Source organism: Erinaceus europaeus, chromosome 3 (assembly GCF_950295315.1).
Source record: "Erinaceus europaeus chromosome 3, mEriEur2.1, whole genome shotgun sequence".
NCBI lineage: Eukaryota > Metazoa > Chordata > Mammalia > Eulipotyphla > Erinaceidae > Erinaceus > Erinaceus europaeus.
Genome location: NC_080164.1, coordinates 121,742,629 through 121,762,533, shown reverse-complemented (window position 1 = coordinate 121,762,533; position 19,905 = coordinate 121,742,629). Strand labels below are relative to the sequence as shown.

Below are 19,905 nucleotides of genomic sequence, written 5' to 3'. Positions count from 1 at the left end.
CTTCTTAATTAGATTGACTTCACTTAAAAACATTAATAAAATGCTAATAAAAAAGAGCCCAAAAAACTCTCTTTTGCAAAAAAAGAAAACAGCCCATTTACTTGCAGGAGCTCCAAATTGTTGACTCCATTAAGCCCATTGGGCCAGCAGGACCACTGGCTAGTGGCAATATTCCATGCAAAAGAAACGCATGGTGGGTATCACTTTTGCCCTCCTGGAAATCTTGCTTCCTGGGTGCTTTCACCTGCCAGCCAGCCAGCATCCAGGCTATATTCACTGGCAAGACTGGATTTAAGTTCTCCCAAAGATGACACTGGGAGGCAGGAGTCAATTCACAGCCAAAGCAAAGGGATATTCACTGGGAATCCGTAGTAGAAAAAAACATGAAGAGGAGGCCGGGTGGTAGTGCACCTGGTTGTGCACACATGTTATAATGCACAAGGACCTGGGTTTGAGCCTTCTGTCCCCACCTGCAAGAGGAAAGCTTTTCGAGTGGTGAAGCAGTGCTGCGGGTGTCTCTCCGTCTCTCTCCCTACCTATCTCTCTGTCTCTGTCTCTTCCTCTCAATTTTTGGCTGTCTCTATCCCATAAAGATAATTTTTTTAAAAAAATAAGTTAATAAAAAGAAAAAACATGAAGAGTTTTAAAAGAAAATAATTGATGCTCCCTGTAGAATAATCTTTACAGGGCCCAGAGAGGGGCACATCTGGTAGAACACACATTACCATCCTCAAGGACCTAGGCTCAAGCCTCCAGTCCCCATCTGCAGGAGGAGAGCTTCACAAGTGACAAATCAGAAGTATAAGTGTCTTTTTCTCCTTCTCTCTCCCTCTCTATTTCCCCCTTTCCTCACAATTTCTCTCTGTCTCCAAAATAAATGATAAAATTAAGAATATTTATACAGAATACATTTTAAAAAGAATTAATTTTTACAAAGTTGGAGTCTGAAGCTTTTGGCACTTCTTGGATACAGTAGATGAGTAAAGACTTTAGTAGTAAAGACTTTAGTAAAAGGTGATCAAAGTAACTCAAGTAAAAATTATCCAGAGATCATGTGTATGGTGATTTTCAATGATGCACAACCTGAAAAGGATATTAAAATGCATTAATAGTTCAATTAAATAATTTATTGAAAAGATAAGAACTTACAAAAACTATAGTAAAAAATAATAATAACCACTATTGCTAAGTACATAGTTCATTTAATACTCAGAGTACTGTGAGTTAAGTACTATCATGACACCCTCTCACAGATGAGGAAACTGGACCCCAAAGAGGTTCAAGTATCTTGCCAAAGTTTCACTGATGGTATGAGCTGGAATTTAAAAGCAGCCTGGCTAGAATATGTGCCCTGAACCCTTGTAATATGCAGTGAAATTACATCACTAGTGCTTCTTCTGATGGGACAAACTTTTAAGTCTTCAAATTATTTTCTGGTATAAAAAGACTTTATTCTCAGACCTAAAGATAAAATATTTCCCCCTACTTATATAAGATGGAAAATAGAGATGAAAATGAAAAAAGACAGTATACTTCTTCTGTGCTTGTGTTTTATTGTGCTTCTTAATAGGGAAAAGAATCTGCCTCGTTTCACACACATTCCAAAGACTCCCCTCTCTCCTGCACACTGACTCATCTTGAGGCTATATAAGTGTCATGTAGAAAATTAGAGAAATGTTAATTTATGATATCAAAACTAAGGCTCTTGCCTGAAAACGGGTAAAAATCAAGAAAAAGCAACGTACCCAGAAGAATGAGGTGGGAGGGGAGTCTAAGGGGTGTGCACTGGGAAAAGGGGAAGTCAAATGACAAAACATCAAATATTCTTGGCTCTTATGAAAAGCTACTCTGTTCATTTACCCGGAAGCACCAAACAAAAGCAGCTGCCCATTCCTCTCAGTTTCCTGAATATAACTGGATCACCAACTGACACCCATTGTTCTGGGCTCACAGAACAATGTTCACTAGCATAAATCTACCAGTTCTGGTTCACATCCAAAGTGCTAAAAATGGATACCACCAGACTGTACGGGTGTCAGCAAGCACCTATCTAACGGCATGATTCCACACGGGCAAGGCATATGTGTGAGAGGCAGTTAGCACCTCTAAGCACTAATGCATGTTCAAGATTTTCAAAAAATACATTCTACTTCAGGCCAAATGCTGAACAGGATGTTCTGTTCATGGATATGGCTTTTGCTGTCTTTTGTTTTTTGGGCTATTTTTTCTTTCTTTCTCTCTTCACATCTGACACGTCTTTTGCAGCCCCTCCACAACCCTAAAACAGTCCATGATTCTCCCACTAATAGTCCAGGAGAGTGACAAAATGAGAAGCTCAGAGGTCAAAAGTCTCTACGCTGAGAAGTTATGCTGTGTTTGCAGAATTTGTCTCTTCCAGGACCACCTTCCTAGCCACTTTCTGGGCAATCCTCAGAGGATGGCAGCTGTTAACTTAGAACAAAAAAAAAAAGTGTACGGTGGAGGAGGCAAGAGGATTATTTTTAAGAAAGAGCACAATCTAACTTTTCTCTCCACCACCCACTCCACACCACCTCCTCATTCCCTTGTCTCTCCTCCTACTTGTGCTTCCATTTCACTTTTCTTTCCTAGCGTCTCTCTCCCCACTGCTCAGGGCCCACATTTCTCACAAGCGTTTCCTCCTCTCTGTACCAATTCTGATACCGCACTGGGAATAGCAGCTGTGCATGGGCTTACAGCTGCTATGAAGCTGAGATGGAGAAGTAAATCTACCTAGCTTCCTCCTTCATGTTCCAAATGTGTAAGAATCAAAACATGTATTCACTTTTTAGAAGCCCTGCCTTCAATACCAGAGATACAGAGAAAAGTAAAAGTATATCTCTGTTTATGCTAAATGAGTCCACTAATTATGTCATCTTCCTGGTGTGCCTAAATACTGGAAGATATTTGGCTTACTTCTTCTTACAGATGTCCTTTACTGTCTAGTCCTGCGCATCTGTGATACAGCTTCAATAGCTGAGCTGCTCAAAGTTCTAAGTGGATTAGTGAAACATTTGGAAGTAGATATGATGATTCCACGTTCCCTGTGAGTTAATTCTTCTATCAATTGTGTCTGAGAAGCAAATCAACATTCTCAGGAGCGATCTACACAGACCGAAATGCCATTTTGGCAACAATTAAAACAATGAGGCACTTGCCAAAGTGGTAGAATTGAACGTTAGGACCAGATCATATGTGGCAAGAGAAAAAAAAAATAAAGTTGGTTTGCAAAGGCACTGAAAATAAAAACAAACAAAAAAATCAGTTGCATTTTTATGATGTGGGAAATATTTAGAAATAAAAGCAATGATATGTCATCCATAGCCCTCCAGTCATTTGATTACTCTTCAATGAATATACTAAGCAATACTGTTACAGGCACTTGCAAAAAGACAAGACTGTTATCCTGTCTCTCAGAGATCTTACAGTCTAACATCAGGATATGTTAAAACTTCTGGTTCAAAATAACTATAAGTTAAAATATAATTTATGAAAGAAAGAAAAAGTTGAAAAATAATTAATACTGTGTAACCTGCATTCAAGCACTAAAGAAACATCTCTCTGAAATACAAAACAGTAAAGCTAAGATAAAAAGAGAAAGAAAAACTAAGCACAAGAAAGAAATAAGCATCCCAGAAAGCTGAGGTTGCATGTGCAAAGGCACAGAGACAGGAAGGGTTTGAACTGAAAAATCAGTGATCAGCGCTCGGCTAAACTGAGAGACAGATCAAGGAAAGAATGACATGAAGCAACACTGATGTAGCACTGTCGGCCACAATGTCCAACTGAGATTTAACTCTAAGGACAATAGGAAGTTACTGTCAGAGGAACGCATGATCTAATTTCTACTTGACAGTGATCACTGGTGTCTCTGTGGAGAAAAATTTTAAAACTGAAAGTTGTTATGGTTGTCTAGCAACTGGACCAGAATGTGGCAAAAGAACAGAAAAGGAGCAGATAAGCTCTGGTATAATTTAGAAGCAACACAAACAGAAAATATCAATGGGTTGTATATAGGGATGACAGCAAAAAAAAAAAAAATCAAAGATTATTACTATCAGTGAACTCTATTTAAATGTGGATTTCTCCAAAAGTTGCACACGCATCACCTGATGCACAACCAGACCCATATAGGAATCTGGTCCATGGGACGTGGTATGTCTCTGGACAGAAGTAACTTGGAGCCTCAGACATGAGGGTTTCTTTGCATAATCATTATGCTCTCTACTCCCACGGTGGACAGAAGTAACTCAAACACCCAGGACCCCGAAATAACAGGAATTGTGTGGCTGTTTTTGAGAGAAAACAATTAGATACCAGATGTCTGTGCCATCAAATGAGTTTTCCCATACAATTTCATTGTCCTGTTGCTGCCAAAACCTGTTTCCCCAAAATCATAGGGTTAAATATCTTTTTGTATCTAAGTGCAACAATTCTGATTTTTAAGTAGAATTACACCAGCAAGACTAACTGCCAATCCATTTGGCCTCCAGGATAAGCAGCAGAGAAAACATGGTCATTTCTCAAAGGATCTTCCAATCAAATTGTATGGCTAATGCTGGCATGTCAAAGGCATAGTATAGCATAACTTAATGGCTAGCTGGAAAATAAACTAACAATAAAAGGAGAATTTTTAAATAATTGCTTTATGATCAATGGACAATTTTCCTTGGCTTCCTTCAGAAGCTGAATATATAGCATAAGGCAGCATGTCCCTGGAAGGAGACCTCTCAGGGCAATAAGAATGGGCTGTCTCATTTATGTTATGTCTTGTACTCAAGCTGGTCCCTAAAACCCATAGCAAGGAACAGTTCTACAGTGACTGGCACATAATCTCAGTATCTTTCTCATCAATTTATTCCCTGTTCTCTACTCGCTATTCTCTGGTCCCTACATGAGTGTTACTGGCATTGCTTCCATTACTCTGCCAGAAAGCTGTACCTATTTATCCTTCAAAATTGGTCCATCAGTCTAGGTGAGTATCTCTTCCTTTTTAGTCTTTACACTGGTAATGCATGCTGGATCTTAAATTACATAATGACAGATGGTTTACAAGAGAGATCTCACACACCAGGAAGAACACTCCAATTCTGGCTCTGGCCTTGCCAAAACAGAGCAAGCAGTAGCAAAAAGTAGTGATTTAGGAGGCAGGTAGCATAATGGTCATGCAAAGAGACTCTTATTACTGAGGCTCTAAAATTCCAGGTTCAATCCCCCATACCACCATAAGCCAGAGCTGAGCAGTGCTCTGGTAATAATAATAATAATATAGTAATTTATTTGGAAGGCTGTGTTACCTTTTTTTCCTCCAAAATACTAACCATGGCCTTTTTCTGTCTGTATTTCAATGGAGTTAATTTAAACATACGTGTGTGTGTGTGTGTGTGTGTGTGTGTGTGTGTGTGTGTGTGAGAGAGAGAGAGAGAGAGAGAGACGGAGAGAGAGATATTCTGTTATTTCTCTTTCTTTTTATCTTTATTTACTGGATAGGGACATTCAGAAATCAAAAGGATAGAAGGAGGTAGAGAGGGAGAGAGAGAGACCTGCAGCCCTGCTTCCCACTTGCAAAGCTTTACCCCTGCAGGTGGGGACCAGAGGCTCAAACCCAGGTCTTTGCACATTATAGCATGTGTGCTCAACCAGGTGCACCATGACCCTGCCCCTTTTTGTTTCTTTTCTTTTCTTTTTTTTTTATATTTTATTTATTTTATTTTTGAGAGAGATACAGAGAGAGAAAGACACAGAGAGGAACACCAGAGCACTGCACGGCTCGGGCTTATTGTGGTACGGGGATTGAACCTGGGACTTAGGAACCTCAGGCATGAGAGTCTCTTTGCATAACCATTAGGCTATCTACCCCTGCCCCTTTTTCTTTTTCTTTTCTTTTCTTTTTTTTTTTTTTGTAGAGATATAACTGGAGAGGTAAGGGGAACAGAGAAGGAGAATAAAAGAGAGACACCTACGACACTGCTCCACCATGTGTAACTCTCCCCCATGCAGACGAGGATCTGAGGCTTAAACCCAGGTACTCAGAAGTGTTGAAGCTAGTCTACAGGTGTCTAGCTTTCACACTCTCTTATCTCCCTCCCTTCTCAATTTCTCTGTCTTATCAAGTATAATGGGGGGGGGTAGAAAAAATAGCCACCGGGAGTGATGGATTCATAGTGATGACACTGGTGACAATAAAAATAAATAAATAAATAAATAAACAAACAAAAAAGCCACAACACCACTCTGGCACATGCAGTACCAGGAATTGAACCAAGAACCTCAGGTTTGCAAATCCTATGCCTTAGTAGCTGAGTTATTTCCTAAGGCCACAACGGGGTTTTGTTTGTTTGTTTGTTTGTTTAAATAGCTTTTTTCTTTTTATATTTTTAATATTTATTTATTTATTCCCTTTTGTTGCCCTTATTGTTTTATTGTTGTAGTTATTATTGTTGTTGGATAGGACAGAAAGAAATGGAGAGAGATGGGGAAGACAGAGAGAGGGAGAGAAAGATAGACACCTGCAGACCTGCTTTACCGCCTGTGAAGCGACTCCCTTCCATGTGGGAAGCCGGGGGCTCAAACTGGGATCCTTACACTGGTTCTTGTGCTTTGTGCCACGTGCATTCAACCCACAGACCGACTCCCTGTTTGTTTTGTTTTGTTTGCCTCCAGGGTTATCACTGGAGCTTGGTGCCTGCACTACGAATCCACTGCTCCTGGAGGGCATTTTTTCTGTGTTGTTGTTGCTGGATAGGACAGATAGAAATCAAGAGAGGAGGGGAAAACAGAGAGGGGAAGAAAAAGACAGGCACCTATAGACATGCTTCACCGTTTGTGAAGCGACCCCCCTGCCAGTGGGAGCAGGGGCTCGAACCAGGATCCTTGTTCTGGTCCTTGTGCTTCACACTATGTGCACTTAACCCAGTGTGCTACCACCTGCCCCCCCCCCTTTTTTATTGTTGTTTATTTTTCAGAAAGAACCAGAGTACTGCTCTGGCACATGTAGTTCTGAATATCAAACCCGAGATTTCACAAGAGGAAGTTCTACATGCTACCACTGAGCCACCCAACACCTTTAAATTTTAATTTAGTAGCTCATCTCCAAAATCCAAACTCCAAAACTTTTATCTTAATCTGAAAATCCATCTGCATCGGTTGTCTCAAGTATAGCAGTTCTTTGGCTTCCAAGCCACCTGCTTAGCTCCAATAGTGAGACTATAAAAGATTCACAGATTCACACCACCACACTTCATACTCTTTAATTTAGCTCTGTAAGTTCACTTTTCAACACTCCAGAGCCATTAATTCTGAGCTGGCATCTCATCACCTGCAGTGACTTCACTGGATCTCGATCTGTGCCACCTCTACTGTGTTTTATTGCTGGTTCCATATTTCTGCAATTGTGGCAAAGAGATGAAGAATGTACAGAACTCTGCCAACATGAAAAGCTGTCACTATGCAGCTCCTATTGGGGAATCTCCCCAAATCGGCATGTTTCTATTGTCTCTCCTTTCCACTGACATACTCATTCTCTCTTCAGCCACAAAACTACCTAGATGGCAAACCACTCTCCACATTAAAAGAAACAAAAGCAGGGAGTCTGGCGGTAGTGCAGCCAAGTGCAAGTGGCACAAAGCACAAGGACCGGCATAAAGATCCCAGTTCGAACCCCCGGCTCCCCACCTGCAGGGGAGTTGCTTCATAGGCGGTGAAACAGGTCTGCAGGTATCTTTCTCTCCCTCTCTCTGTCTTTCCCTCCTCTCTCCATTTATCTCTGTCCTATCCAACAACAACGACATCAATAACAACAATAATAACTACAACAATAAAAAACAATAAGGGCAACAAAAGGGAAGAAATAAATTAAAAAAAAAATAAAGCAACACAGAGAGAAGCCAAAATACAGTCTACCCTGCCACCTGACTCCAAAAATGTTCTTTGGCCTCTTACTACTCTGCCCTTACTTACACTTCTATCCAATGTGTGAAATATACTATGTTCAACACTTCAAGAACTGTATCATTTCATTCTTCTCTTATGAAGTGCTTTTCCACCTATACCATCTTAAATCATGAACCCAGTCCACAACTTAGTTACATATCACTTATCATCCTATAAGTGTCATCAACATACAAACTATTTTCATCTTCATCTATGAACTAAATAAGCTCTATTCCTAAGCAGAAACAAACTATACAAATAGATCTTTAAGAGTCTTCCAGTTCTTGTTTACTAAAGTTTACTACCACCTATAACATTCTGCCTTATTTCACTAATTAAAATGTCAAATACACTTTGCCAGATCTTTTCTGATCAACTCAGAATTTTATCAGATTCTAGAAAAAATAAAAACAAACAAACAAAAAGACAACTGTTAAGACAAGAAAAGCTCTTCGGGTCTGGGGAGAAAGCATAACGGTTATACAAAAAACTCTCACACCTGAGGCTCCAAAGTCCCAGGTTCAATGCCCAGTACTACCACAAACCAGAGTTAAACAGTGCTCTGGTCTGTCTGTCTATCTCTCTCTCTCTGTCTATCTATCTATATCTCTATTTCCCTCATTAAAATAAATAAATAAGACTCTTCATACTTTATGAAGAGAGCATCCCAGGATTGAACCCCTCCCTCCATTAGCCAGCCACAATACCCTAAAAACCCCAAGCTGTGGGAGACAGGCATCAGTGCCCAGGAAGTACTCACTGAGAGGCTTTAGAATGCTGCTGCTAGACTCGTCCGCATTTTCCACATCTGACTTGTCAGAGTAGTTCTCAGAGACCCTCTCCTTTTCCTTCTTTTCTTTGTGTCCGGCCTTTCTCTTGTGACGTCTCCTTCTCCTGTAGCTCTTCGGCACATGGACCCCAATGTAGATGGTATGGTGACCTAAAGGAAAGTCAACAAATTGTCAGTCATTTCAAGTCATACTCTCCACTGCATACAGACTGCACAAGAGCACAGGCCAGAAAAGAAAAAAAAAAAAAAAAAAGTCTATGAATTCAAAAACTACCCTTCTATATTTGCCAAGTAAACGCAAACAGGAAAAATAACACTTTTCAATTTTCAGGTAGCTAGAGAATGATTCAACCACACTTCAGTAACAGTTGCAAAGTGCTAGGATTCTGTGAGGCTGTCCTCTGGTTCTACCTAGATTAGATAGATGGACAGATAGGAAAGATTTTTGCCTAAGGAAACCAAAGAATACTGAAATCAGGAATCAAATGCTTGTCGTTCCTCTGCGATCAGCTTCCTCTGAACCTGGACATGTCCTTAACTATTCTGGACCTCTAGCTGATCATTTTTATAATGAGGAACTTAAATTGGGTATCTCCTGCAGACCCTCAAGTTCTAACCTTCCATGAAACTGATTATATTGAACTGAGCACCACAAAATGTATTCCTGGAACAGCAAAATAATAATAATAATAATTATGAATGATGATTCAAAGTTCAAAAAGTCATCCTTCAGGGGGAAATATTTTACATCAAAACTTTTTTTTTCACTCAATCAGCAGAACAGAGACTTCAAACTGGGACAAACTGAGAAAAATTAAGACATTTTTGGAGAGAAGATTTTAGAAATACTCAAATGTTCACACTCAGAAACAGCTAAAATGAATGTCAGCTATAGTGCCATTCTCATTTTTCTTTTTTAGTTTCCAAAAGTTTCTAAAATATGGTTGTTGCAATGATAAAAATAAGCCCAGCAAAAAAAAAAATGCCTTGAAGAGAAGGGCATGAGGAACAAAGATTGTGAAATGCTTTCAGTTCTCTAGATGGATGGAGCTGTAAACCTGACAAGTGGCATTATTTCTACAAAACCTGATAAGACATGGGAAAAAAAAAAAACTCAAAAGTTCCACTCCTTTTTTTTTATTTAACTTAATTGATAAACTTTTACTTTCACTTTATCTACAGCATGACTTCTAAATGTGGGAACCACCATTTCAGAAGTACTGTGGAAAACTTCTACTTTTTAAGTGCTAATTAAACTGTCCTATCCTTGGCTTTTCTTTCTCATTCTAGAATTCTTCCTTAGTGACCACTTTTCCGTGCCTCAGACAATACCACATACCTACCAGGATAGAATACTGTGTGCAGAATAAAAAATGCTGAAAACTGCTTTCTATAATGCAACAGACACATATAAAAACAACAAAAATCACAAATATTCCTTTAAATCGGAGGGGTTACAATAATTATGTGTTCCTTTAGGAGAAAGAGAGGTCCTGAATAAGGAACTCATAACAACAAAGTGAGTAGTTAGCATTCAAAACAAAATATCCAATAATTGGTGTGAAGTTAGAGGCATCTATATAAAAATATGAGTCTAATTCCCACCAATACACACAAAGAGACACAGACATAAAGACATACAACACCAACTCAACTACTGCAAAACAGTGAAATTCTCCTTACAAAATGTGTGCCAATGAGGAATTTGTCATGTCTAACCATTGCAAGCAAATTGTTCTCATGGGAAAGCTATATTATAGTAGGAAGTAGGAAATGTCTCAGAAACAATATGAATCAAAAAAACAGTGTCAATTGTTTCCTCCAGTTACTCAGTTGAGTCCTGTACTTTATCTTAAGTCACACAATATACATAAACAAAGCCAACCAATAGCTGTTGTAAATCAAAAACTAAAAGCTTGGTTGCCTTCACTTAAAAATTGGGAAAACATGAAAAAATTCAACTGGAAAAAATTTAGCCTTTCATATGTTAAGTATTTTCTACATCTTATCAAATAATGGCAAAAAAAATGGCTACATAAGTAATAATAATGTTATACAAAAAGATTTTTTTAGCATTTGCCCAAATCTTCACAGTACTTTTTTTTTGGGGGGGAGGGGAGGGAGAGAGGGAAAGATAGTCACACATGTATAATTCCTGGACCAATTTCATTTCATTTCAGATACATATAGAAAGATAGAAAGTGAAGGAGGCACCATAGCACTCATCAATCACCTGAGGAGTATTACCGTGGCATGCACTCTCATGGTTCCAAGGTTGAACCTGGCTTTTGTACATGATAAGCTACCTCCCAGTTCCTAGAAAATCACTTTAAAGACAGTTTAGTGGAGGTTTTAGCACAACTGGTTGAGCATCATACTACCAGGAGCAAGGACCTGAGTTCAAATCTCCCCTTCCCACCTGCAGGGGTGTGTGTGCATGAGTGTTGAAGTGGGTCTACAGGTGTCTTCCTCTTTCTCTTTCTGTCTCCCTGCCCTCTCTCAATTTCTCTCTGTCCTATCTGATTTTTTTTTCAAAAATGGAGCAGTGGATTCATAGTGCTGACACTGAGCCCCAGTGATAACCCTAGTGGAAATAAGATAAGATAAGACAGTTTAGGGGTATGGTGGTGGTAGCACACCCAGTAGAGCATACATGTTACCGTGCTCAAGGACTCAGGTTGGGGTGGGGGTAGCTAGCATAATGATCATGCAAAGAGACTCTCAGGCCTAAGGCTCCAAAGTCCCAGGTTCAATCCTCCCACCACCACCATAAGCCAGAGCTGAGCAGTGCTCTAGTATTTTTTTTTAAAGTCCCAGATTCAAGCCACCAACCCCATCTGCACGAGAGAAACTTCACAAGCAGTGAAACAGTGTCTCTCTCTGTTTGCCTCCTCCTTTCTGCTTCTCACCGTCTCCTATCCTCTATCCAAAAGACAGAAAAAGAGGGAAAAATGTGTAGTTCCTTTCAAGACACCTCCCATTTCAGACAATTTTGCCAGTTTTATTAAGATATCACCAGTGTGCCATAAGTACCCCCCTCTTTTTTTGCATTTAAAATTTTTTATTTATTTTATTTATTTATTCCCTTTTGTTGCCCTTGTTTTATATTTGTAATCGTAGTTGTTGAATAGGATAGAGAGAAATGGAGAGAGGAGGGGAAAGACAGAGAGGGGGAGAGAAAGATAGACACCTACAGACCTGCTTCATCACTTGTAAAGTGACTCCCCTGCAGGTGGGGAGCCGGGGGCTCAAACCAGGATCCTTCCGCCCGTCCCTGTGCTTTGTGCCACCTGCGCTTAACCCGCTACACTCCCTGCATTTTAATTTTTTTTACTGTTTTTCTTTTTAAAAGTACTTTTGTTGGGTGAGGGTATAGCATAATGGTTATGCAAAGAGACTTTCATGCCTGAGGCTTTCAAGTCCCAGGTTCAATCCCCCATATCACCACAAGCCAGAGCTGAGCAGTGCTCTGGTAATAAATAAAATAAAGCACCCTATTTCACTTGATAAAAGTATGTATGTATGTATGTATGTATGTATGTATGTATTTTAATGAGAGAGAGAGAGAGAGAGAGAGAGAGAGAGGAGAAACTTCAGAACACTGCTGTGGATTGAACCTGAGTCCACAGAGTCTCAGAATTACCCCCCCCCCCTTCTAAGGGTACACTGTCCTGGTTTTGGTATAGTAAGAGATGTGCAACCATAATCATAAACCAATCTTAGCTGATATCCACCAATCAAAAAAAAATGACTTTGTGTTCCTATTTTCTGATCCATATAAGCAATCTTGGGTTTTTGTTTTTGTTTTTGTTTTTTTTGGTTTTTTATTTGTTTTTTACCAGAGCTCTGCTAAACTCTGACTTCGGGTGGTACTGGAATTTGAACCCGCAACCTTTCATACCTCTGGAATAAAAGTCTTTCTGCCCAGTCTGATTGGGCATTTTATTTAACACTCTCATGGTAACCACATGAATAGGAATGGTTTGTAGTGATCCTTCAGCACAGTAAGATGAAATATCCCGAGTGAGGAGGTAGTGCCTTCCGAGAGGTGCTGCAGGGAACCATGGAATTGGCACTGGCCTAAAATTCAAAACCCAAGGCATCTTCCATCTCTTCTTCTGGCCTACTACTAACAATAAGGCTACTTATCCTTTTCTATCTTAATTCAGGTGGAGGAGAAAGAGTTCAAGGAGAGTTTGCTCTCAGGCTCTCTCCACTTCAGCTTCTTTGTCCATTAAGGAGTGGTGAATCGGATTCAGGCATAATTCTTCAAAGTGATAACCAAATATTTCATAAGCTGTATATGCTATGTAACAGAATCACAAAAGGAAAAACAGAATGCCTGTTATCAGGAATAGGAGAAGCAGCATTACTGATGAAAACATACTATTGTTGATAAGAATATCTCAGATGGATCTCAATATTTATTTTCATTAAAATGTCTAAGAAATAGGCCATGAAAATTAATGGCTACTACCAAGACCTTGGCTTTGGCATAAAGCAATGACAGTAGGGTTATCCCAGTCTCCAAAGAAAGGCTGGGGGTATCCTGCCCTGCCACTCGAAAAAGACTGTTCCTGAAATGAATGTAGCCTGCAATGTTCCTCAGATGTGACCATGAGCTATAAGTTTAGACCAATAGGGACTCAGAGGTTACACAGGCTCTGGCACTAAATGGGCCCTGGAGCAGGTGGATGGAGGTAAGTAGTTAATTTTAGCCACAGATTTTTTTTTTTTAAAGAACAGAAGCTACTCCCTGCCCTAATTCAACTTTCTAGTCCTTTTCTCTACTCTGACACCATTCTCTCAGACAATATTCTCACCCAACCTCAGGCTAGCTACCAAATTCAAGCAAAACTGCCATAGTTGTGTGCCCCCTAGAACATATCTAAAATGGTTTCCCTAGCTTTGTTCTACCCTAAAATGCCTAATTTCATCTGCTCCAATCCTACTTTTTGGTTCCTATTCACTAACCATTTTGTCTCAACTTAGGTCATGCCACCTTCCAGACACCAAGTTACAGATGCTACTATGACTACATACTGACTTCTTTGGGCAGATGACCTCACCAATATGCCCTGGACCCTCACATCTCCAGAGCTCTGGTCCACTAGGGAGAGAGAGAAACAGACTTGGGGTATGGATCAACCTGTTGACACCCCTGCTCAGCAGAGCAGCAGCTATAGAAGCCAGAACTCCTACCTTCTGCTCCCCAAAAACGACCTTAATCCATACTCCAAGTGGAGGAGAAGTGATAGGATGAAGATAAGGGGACTCTGCACTCCAGCTCCATCAGCACCCAGAGAGAGAGAAGAAAAAGGAGAGGGAGTGACATATGGAGGTAGTTATGATGTTATGAATGGCTTAGAGGGGAAGAAAAGATTGAATCAGAAAAAAGGGGGCAACTATGTATAAATGTAGACAGATAGTTGCAGAGAAGATGGTTGGCCCATTTCTACCTTTATCCCAAAAGGAAAAAAGGAACTGTGGTGGATAGCAGTGGGGAAAGTGAACATTCAGAAGTCTGGTAGTGGGAATGGTGTGGATGGATTTAAACCCTTGTCGACATGTAATTCTGTAATATACATTAATAAACAAAGTATATTTTTAAATTTATTAAAAATTAATAATAAATTAAATAAAACAAAAAACACAATAAAAGAAAATTAATGGCTATTTTTTAAACTAAACTCACAAAATAACTGAAAGCTCTTAGGGAAGCCACAAAGGTCGATGATATAACATCATTTTACATCTAAAATGAAAACAATAAATTTGATAGACAAGCTTTTCAACCCAGAAAGTATCTACAAAGCAGAAAGACTTTAGAGGTTTAAGGGCAACTGCCTGCTTAACTTATAAGGGAATTTTAAGCTCAAGACAAAGTCTCTATCAGAAATTTCAATAAAAGCTATATCCAAAGATAATATAAAAAGTAGTAGAAATTTAAATAATTGCTATCTATAGTAAAGGGGGATAATTTAATTTTATAAAGATAAAAGTCAAATTCCTGCTAAAATGATATACAGTAGAAGTACTAGAGTCCACACTGGACAGTGTTCATATAGAAGAGAGCCAAAGGGCATTTAGTCCTTGATCTGGCAATGGCCCCAAGCATCATGTGTTCAAATAAATACCCTGCATGCCTTTCTCTGACAAATGGTGAAAGTTCCCAACAAATTCTAAATGTCTTGAGACTATCTTAAACTCCATCCCACAGCTGGTACTACTGAAAAGCAAACATGGCTTCTCTGATTATCTATTCCTAGTTATCTCTCCTAAAATGTCAGAAATGATTACTAGGAGTTCCTTATTTATTTCCCATCCTCACCTACACTATGTTAACTAAAAGCAGAAATATTGTGGCTCTGTCATGCCCAGTTTTCCCAATTCCTAAGATACTTCTAAACTAATATCATTCACAGTTACTATCATATTTTTGCACCAACAGAAAACTCTTACATTAATGATTCATTTATAAAAAGGTTTTTACTAAAGCTTTACTAAATTTTTCCCACTTTGAGCAAAAATATTGCCTGTACTCTGCTGTGATCTTTTACATAGTTCTAAACCTACAAATCTAAATCTTTATGCAGAAATCTATCTTGCTCCACAGATAACCCCTGCCTACCCCCACCCTCTACTCTTGGCCTCCTATATACATCTCTAAGAATGGAGGACTGTTCTGAATTTTATTGTATGCCCATTGCTATTAATTTTATAATCAATTAAATTTCTGTTCACTCCAGTTCAAAGCAAAGATTCCACCACAATACTTGGTGCTTTATATGATTCAGAAGTGATCATTAATATGTCCAAAACTTAAGTTTGTTTTCCTGCAACAAACACATCTGTCAGAAGAGATCTATGTACCTCTCTTTGCACAGCAGCACAATTTGTATTAGCTTAAACTTGGGAACAACCCAGGTGTTCAACCACAGATGAGTGGCTAAGAAGGTTATGGTATACAGTCACAGTGGAATACTACTCAGATGTAAAAAAAAAAAAAAATGTGAAATTAGCTCCTTTGCCTCACTTGGATGGAGTTTGGAGGAATCATGCTAAGTGCGATAAAAAGAGTTGGATGAATGCTGGATGATCTTACAGGTGAGACATAAAAAACAAGAATGAGAAAACTGGCTGAAATTTGGGTGTAGCATACTGGAGCAAAGCAAGAGACTCTGGGAAAGGGAGACAGAATAAGGTAGAGTGGTTGCTGAGAGCCCAGTGCATGATGGTCAAGGACTTAAGTTGAAGGTCAGAATGGTGTGAAGACACATATTATGAAGAGACAAGAAATAATACATCTGAATCAACATTATTATAATCAACAATATTATTTCATTATGGGAGTCTGGTGGTAGTGCAGCGGGTTAAGTGTATGTGGCACGAAGTGCAAAGACCAGAGTAAGGATCCCAGTTTGAGCCCCTGGCTTCCCATGTAAAAGGGAGTCACATCACAGACGGTGAAGCAGGTCTGCAGGTGTCTAGTTTTCTCTCCACCTCTCTGTCTTCCCTTCCTCTCTCCGTTTCTCTCTGTCTTATCCAACAACAATGACATCAATAACAATAACAATGATAACTACAACAACAATTCACCACATCAATAAAAGTAAAACCAAAAATCACATGATTATCTCAATAGATGCAGAGAAAGCCTTTGACAAAATCCAGCACCCATTCACGCTCAAAACTGCAAAAAATGGGAATAGATGGGAAATTCCTCAAGACAGTGGAATCCATATATAGCAAACCTACAGCCAACATCATATTCAATGGACAGAAGCTGAAAGCATTCCCCCTCAGATGGGGACTAGACAGGACTGTCCATTTTCACCGTTACTCTTCAACATAGTATTGGAAGTTCTTGCCATAGCAATCAGGCAAGAGAAAGAAATCAAAGGAATACAGATTGGAAGGGAAGAAGTCAAGCTCTCACTACTTGCAGATGATATGATAGTATACATAGAAAAACCTAAAGAATCCAGCAGAAAACTACTGGAAGTTATTAGGCAATATAGCAAGGTGTCAGGTTACAAAATCAATGTACAAAAATCAGTGGCATTTCTTTATGCAAACACTAAATCTGAAGAAGAAGACATCCAGAAATAACTCCCACTCACTGTTGCAGCAAAATCAATAAAATACCTAGGAATAAAGCTGACCAAAGAAATGAAAGATTTGTATACTGAAAACTATGAGTCACTATTCAAGAAAATAGAAACTGATACCAAGAAATGAAAAGACATCCCATGCTCATGGGTTGGAAGAATAAATATCATCAAAATGAATATTCTCCCCAGAGCCATATACAAATTTAACATAAAACCCATAAACATTCCATCAAGTTTCATTAAGAGAATAGAACAAAAACTACAATCATTTAGCTGTAACCAGAAAACACCTAGAATTTCCAAAACAGTCTAGAGTAATAGAAACAGAAATGGAGGCATCACACTCTCAGATCTCAAACTATATTATAAGGTCATCATTATCAAAACAGCATGGTACTGGAACCAAAATAGGCACACAGACCAGTAGAACAGAACTGAAAGCCCAGATCTAACCCCCCATACCTATGGACATCTAATCTTTGATAAGGGGGCCCAATGTATTAAATGGAGAAAGGAAGCTCTCTTCAATAAATAGTGCTGGGAAAATTGGGTTGAAACATGCAGAAGAATGAAACTGAACCATTTTATCTCATCAGAAACAAAAATTAACTCCAAATGCATCAAGGACCTGCATGTTAGACCAGAAACTATCAAATACTTAGAGGAAAACAGTGGTGGAACACTTTCCCACCTAAACCTCAAGGACATCTTTGATGAAACAAACCCAAGGAAGACTAAGGCAGAAACAAATCAATGGGACTACATCAAATTGAAAAGCTTCTGAACAACCAAAGAAACTATCACCTAAATAAAGAGACCCCTCACAGAATCGGAGAAGATATAAACATGCCATTCAACAGACAAGAGACTAATAACCAAAATATACAAAGAGCTCAGCAAACTTAGCAACAAAAAAAGGAAATGACCCCATCCAAAAATGGGCAGAGGATATGAACAGAACATTCACTACAGAAGAACAAACACAAGAAAAATGGCTCCAGGTCACAGATTTTCAGAGAGATGCAAATAAAGACAACATTGAGATACCACCTCACCCCTATGAGAATGGCATACATCAAAAAGAACAGCAACAACAAACGGTGGAGAGGCTGTGGGGAGAAAGGAACCCTTCTGCACTGCTGGTGGGAATGTAAATTAGTACAACCTCTGTGGAGAGCAGTCTGGAGAACTCACAAGGCTAGACATGGACTTTCCATATGACCCAGTAATTCCTCTCCTGGGGATATGCCCCAAGGACTCCATAACGCCCAACTAAAAAAGATACGTGTACACCTATGTTCATAGCAGCACAATTCATAATAGCTAAAACCTGGAAGCAACCTAGGTGCCCAACAACAGATAAATGGTTGTGAAAGCTGTGGTATATATACACAATGGAATAGAACGCAGCTATGAAGTACAATGAACCCACCTTCTCTGACCCATCTGGGATGGAGCTAGAAGGAATTATGTTAAGTGAGCTAAGTCAGAAGGACAAAGACAAGTATGGGATTATCCCACTCATAAACAGAAGTTGAGAAAGAACAGAAAGGGAACCTCAAAGGAATATTTGACTGAATTTGGAGTAGGACACCAAAGTAAAAACACTGGGTTGAAGGTGAGTGTGGATGTTCAGCTTCACAGGGTAGGGTGGGGTGTGGGATGGGGGAAGATGGGATGGGACACAGTCTTTTGGTAGTGGGAATGGTGTTTATGTACACTCCTATTAATTTGTTGTCAGACAAATCACTAATTAATATGAGAGGGGAAAACTGATTGTATTTCTCAAACTCTTTAAAGCACAGACTGAGTCTTTTTAATACATAGGCTGAGTCTTTGATATCTTGACTCTCTTAAAAGCCTAGACCAGGGAGAACAGAAGCAACTGGTGGCACAGCTATATACAAATAATGTCAAAAGACATAAATTATGGTGATTTTGTGTATGATAACAGCAAATACTAACAAAAGGGATATTTCAAAGTTAACCCAATTGCCAAATAATGTGATTATAGCAATAACTATCTATTGCCTACTAAACACTAAGACAGCAGGAACCTCACATTTCCACTACAGAGCCTATATTTCCCCCAGTCCTGGAACCTCTAGGGTAGGGATCACTTTTCTGCATGCTCAATCCATACCAAATGATATTGCATCTGCCAATCCCAACCTAGTCAACACAACGGGTACCACCTCAGCATGCTTCACTTCAGACTGTGTCCAGAGACGTCAGACGTGGAATGTCAGCCCTTCAGCCTCACTACTCAGGTGAGACCCTTCATTTCATAGGATTCTAATTCCGTTCCAGGAGGTTCACTTCCTAACAAAGTCCCAAAACCTAGATATAGACCAGGTCCCATAAGACAAAGCATATGATCACATTTATCCACAAATTAGAGTGAAAATATATACCTGAAAGCAAAAGTACACAATAATCTTCAGTGAGTCAGTATCAACTTCATAATGAAACAGTGTCTACTTAGACATAGATGCCCTCCTCACCTACTTCTTATTATACTTCCCTCACTCACTCCCAAGCTATCTGTATCAAAGCAAGGACTGCAAAAACTGAATAAGGGGAAGAGACTGGCATACTTTATCATGTCATCCCATCAGCTGGGGCCCTATTCAGGGAGTCCTGAGATTCCCAAACAGACATGATGGCCCTAGACCTCAAATAAATCCCTCTCTCCTTTGTTACTGGTCATTTCTATCAGGAACAACACAACAGACCCCTTTGTGGGCCCCCACAGGACCTTGCCCTCAACTTGGATCAACAACGGTAGAGAATGTTCCAGCCTCTGAAGGGAGGCTAGACAACATACTCTATGCTACACCTGAGGAAGACGGGTCCTGATATTGAGGCAGCTTGGAACGTTCCTAGTCATGACCACAGAATGTGAGCTCAGATCTCCAGGGATGCAGAGGTCACATAGGCTCCTAAGCTGATTATGGGCCCCAGACCACATCAAATTGATGGGGATTACAGTCAACAATATTTATACACCTTTCCTATATTAGCGAGCTACTCTCTTCCCTGATCCAGCTT

General features: G+C 39.5%; 1 protein-coding gene across 3 annotated transcripts in view; it reads right to left on the bottom strand.

Annotated features, from left to right (window-relative positions):
- Window positions 1-19,905, bottom strand: part of SLC4A4 (solute carrier family 4 member 4) — a 463,215-nt gene that overhangs the window by 346,037 nt on the left and 97,273 nt on the right. For all 3 annotated transcript variants that reach the window (XM_060187836.1, XM_007523541.3, XM_060187837.1), the window contains exon 3: window positions 8,711-8,890. In XM_060187836.1, coding sequence (XP_060043819.1) covers window positions 8,711-8,890 — 180 coding nt within the window. The remainder of the gene's footprint in view (window positions 1-8,710; window positions 8,891-19,905) is intronic.